Genomic DNA, 4,024 nt, shown 5'->3' with positions numbered 1-4,024 from the left:
CAGATGATTGACAGGAGCCCAGCAGCTGTGACCTGAAGGTGAAAGGGCTTCTGGGAGGTTTTGTCTCTGGCGTTTACATTTACACCTAAATCTGCCACCTTGTCTAGATTTGGGTCTGCTGTTGGTATGTTAGTATGTTAGATAGGAGTGATATCAGCGGCTCAGGCTCAGTTTGGACTCAGCCTGAAGTATTCGTCATGCTCGATTGTTTGCACTTGCTGATATTGAGAAGCAGGCTGAAGATGGAGGATCCCAGAGTGCAGCTTAAGCAGCAGCTCCTCAGGGCCGCTGATGCTGCTGCTAGATTGCTCCCATAACTTTACGCTCTGTGTGTGTGTGTGTGTGTGTGTGTGTGTGTGTGAGTGTGAGTGTGAGTGTGTGTGTACCAAAGTAAAATATTGCTTTCAGATTGCTTTTATAAAACAGCAGCAGCCGTCGTTCCACCCGTCTGTATTTCATTCCGAGTCTTTTATGAGTAAAGAGCTCAGACGTGATTCATGCAGGAACACAAACAGAGCAAAGGAGTCAGAGGTTCAATTCCCGGGGCAGTGGCCTTCAGGTGGGATGTTTATAAAACCTGTTTTTGTTCTTACACTTTTGTCTATAATGATTCCTTAAACATGAATGGATTCTTGTGTTATTTTAAACTGAGAACTTTCACAAATACCTTGGGTTCTTTTCTGTCTTCATATTTCTACAACAGAACCTCTGGACTGATCTTATTTTCTGACCTTATTTTCAGTTTGAAACAGAAATAAAGTCAGTAAAACAGAAACCTCCTAGAGAACATTTCTCCTGTCTGAGGGTCTAAAGACGTTAAAGTTCAGTAAAAACCTCTCTTCCAGCGTTTCAATGACATCCAGGTTAAAGATCTTCACTCTGTCTGTCAGCTTGCCTGTCTCACCTCTGCGTCTGGGCCTCTCTTACAGGCTGCTGTGTTCTCTGAGGCCTTCCCCTCGCTGGCCGGCCCGTCCTGTGACCCACGTGACCCCGACGCAGTTCCCACCTTGGCTCAGTTCCTCAGGAGCAACCAGCAGCACAGCAGAGCGAGTCAGGACCAGCGGTAAGTACCGGTTCCCGACCCAAGCGAACGCATCATGGCTCTCACTTCCTCTGACAGGAGACGACAGAACTTCTATCAGTTCTAACAGCGCCCTCATGTGGTGTGTAAGGGAGGCCAAAATGACCAAACGAATACTCTTTGATCATTTGTGTCCCTGTTGTGTTGTGACCCGGCAGGTTGTTGGACAGTTTCCATGATTTGAACAAGATGATTGTCCAGCGTTACAAGAGAGCCACAGGTGTGAGCTGTGACCTCCTGCTGAAGACGTTACACCTGGAGAACATCAACCACACTGTGAGTGAACACACACACACACACACACACACAGAGCTCCTAGCTGTACGCAGGATACTTCAACTTCAGAGCTCCAGTGGCTGAAACTCTGGATTCTACCTGTAATTATGTGACAAAGAATGAATAGAATAAGCTGAGTTTCTTGACCCATACTTGCATCTTCTCAGTGTAATTGGCCCTCAAAGTTTAACCCTTTTGCTTCCTCCTGTCATGAGAACAATCGCAGCACTAAAGACGACTGTAAGGTTTGTCAAAGGAAGGTGATGTGAGATTTCCGGGCCTCTGGCTCTTTCACCAGGACTTAACCTTTTAGTTAGACTGGAGGGGAAATGGACCTAATGCATAAAGTAAACACACGCAGCATGTCCTCGCTGTACATTCAGCACTGTGGTTAGATGTGTAACTTCAAGGATCGATGACGCTGTTAAGATGCAGCAAATACCAGAAGATGTTTGTCCAAACCAGTGATTGTATCCAGTGATCAGTTGCCTAACTAAACTAACTGTGGTGCATTCCTTGTGTTACGCTCTCTGCAGGAGAACAGAACCGGTCCCTGGACAGCTAATCGCCGTCTCTCCCCCGGCCTCCCCTCAGCCAATCAGCACGCTCAGCACGCTGCTGCTAAGAGACGCTCGTCATACGACCACAACAGGAACGCGATGGAGTAACTGTGCTGGTCAGACCGGCCCGGGTTCACCGTTTGTCTGATGAAGTGAAGGAAACACGGAGAGAATGCAGGTTTCTCCAGACTCTGCACCCAAAATGTGAACCGGACTCTAACCGACTTAAATTATTGATGGACTCTGACTCTGCAGTTTCTTAAGTCAATCTCACTGATAAGTCGTCACCCATGAGAAGTTTATTCCAGCTGATGTTGCTGCGTGTCACTGCTTGTCTTCTCATCGCTCATCTGCCACCTTGTTGATCGCCGTGCTCCCATTCTGATCCTCCTCATAAAGCATACTAACCATCTGTGGCGTTCTAACCTCTCAGCTTCAGATCCAGTGGCAGCAGAGCAGGTTGAACCTAATCCATCTCCAGCCTCAACCAATCCAAAGTCCTCGCCGTTAACGTTAGCAGCCAAACATCAGGCGAAGCTCCAATAAAGGGCTTTAAAGGTGTGGATCAGTCAGGGGCTCCACCCTCCGGACCCCTGATGGTGTTTGTTTGAACGTTCTGCCACCAGCTTCTCTCCCGTTTCCTCTCCTTGCTGCGCCCGCCAGCGTGTCTGCTCGGGTCGCATTCAATGCAATCTGCTTTAGATTCATGCATGACAAACATCAAAGTGTTACAGTCTCACTTCCTGTCCCGCCCTGTTTGTGAGTGTTGGGAACAAAAAAAAACAATGAATACGCTCGATGTCTAACGACGTGAAAACTAAATCCTTCTTTTCCACCTCCAGTTAGAAAGTCACAGTCTGAATGTCTCCACTTCCTCTTTTGTAAACGAATGTCCGGCGTCAGGCATGAAAATGTAAACGGCTCCTCAGACAAACAAACGTGTCTTCCAGTTAGTGCCAACAAGGACGCAGATGAAAGTGCCAACGTGTACGAGCGCCAAGAAGCAGAGTGTGTGTGTCTCACACACTCGGGTGGAGCCGGCGTCACATCCTAACACCTGTCTGTCCCTCCTGACCCTCTCACTCATTTAAATGTTGCACTGTCTGCATCCTCCTCATGCAAAAAGAGCAAACTTGAATCTTGCTGCCAATCAAAACTCAATCAATCACTTTGTTTTTAAATGGAGACGTAACACAAGTGAGCCTCCAACCCTTTAGTTCACTCATTAAGTCAATCACCTGTGATGAAATCCAGAAACAATCGTGTGTGTGTGTGTGTGTGTGTGTGTGTGTGTGTGTGTGTGTGTGTGTGTGTGTGTGTGTGTCATTTGTACAAACTACTAATTCCTGCAGAGAAAGTTGGATATTTTCTGATCTCATGAAATGAAGGAAAAAAGGAGCTGTTGCCTTGTTGACGGATGTAATAAACTGATCCTGCATCTGATCCTGCACTGAGCCGGAGCTGCACCGCCTCCTTTCCTCTGTACGTCACTGCACTCTCTCACACACACACACACACACACACACACACACACACACACACACACACACACACACACACACACACACACACACACACACACACACACACACACCTGCTGTCAGGTCACTGTGTCTTTTACAGCGTCAGGTCAGCTCATATCACAGCCTGCAGTGTTCGGATCCAAACTGGCACCATAGCAAAGCTGCACTGCACTGCTGATGTTTAGTGCCTTGCTCATGGGCAGATCAGCCTTTACTAATTCTGATGTAAAGAGAAGGAAAGGAAGTGGGAGAGGAAAAACAAAATCAGAGGAAACATTTGGGCAGCAAAAACACATATTTGCTGCGAGGTTCACTGCACTGGCCTGCTGCTAGGCAACGAGTCAGAGACAAAACACACACACACACACAGCCACTGGGCTGTGCTCTGGCGTGTGTGTATGTGATTTGCAGTTATGGGGTTTATACATTTACGTTCAGGAAACCCCTTCACCCCAGCCCGACCCCTGACCCCCGACCCCGCTTCATGCTGTACATAAAGTTGTGTTAACATGAGGTCATTGTTGGTTTGAGTCTCTGGAGCTTTGGCTCATGATGTCATTACCAACTGTGATTACTCACTCATG

At 47.5% G+C, this 4,024-nt stretch overlaps 1 protein-coding gene across 2 annotated transcripts in view; it reads left to right on the top strand.

Moving 5' to 3' along the window:
• Positions 1–3,372, top strand: part of LOC143007322 (uncharacterized) — a 9,497-nt gene extending 6,125 nt beyond the window's left edge. For both annotated transcript variants that reach the window (XM_076158596.1, XM_076158595.1), the window contains exons 3-5: positions 930–1,063; positions 1,240–1,357; positions 1,894–3,372. In XM_076158596.1, coding sequence (XP_076014711.1) covers positions 930–1,063; positions 1,240–1,357; positions 1,894–2,025 — 384 coding nt within the window. In that variant the 3' untranslated portion in view covers positions 2,026–3,372. The remainder of the gene's footprint in view (positions 1–929; positions 1,064–1,239; positions 1,358–1,893) is intronic.
• The last annotated feature ends 652 nt before the right edge of the window (positions 3,373–4,024 follow it).

Source organism: Genypterus blacodes, unplaced genomic scaffold (assembly GCF_046128005.1).
Source record: "Genypterus blacodes isolate CSIRO-AG114 ecotype Tasmania unplaced genomic scaffold, CSIRO-AGI_Gbla_v1 ptg000084l_1, whole genome shotgun sequence".
NCBI classification, from domain to species: Eukaryota; Metazoa; Chordata; class Actinopteri; order Ophidiiformes; family Ophidiidae; genus Genypterus; species Genypterus blacodes.
This window is presented reverse-complemented; position numbering and strand designations above follow the sequence as displayed.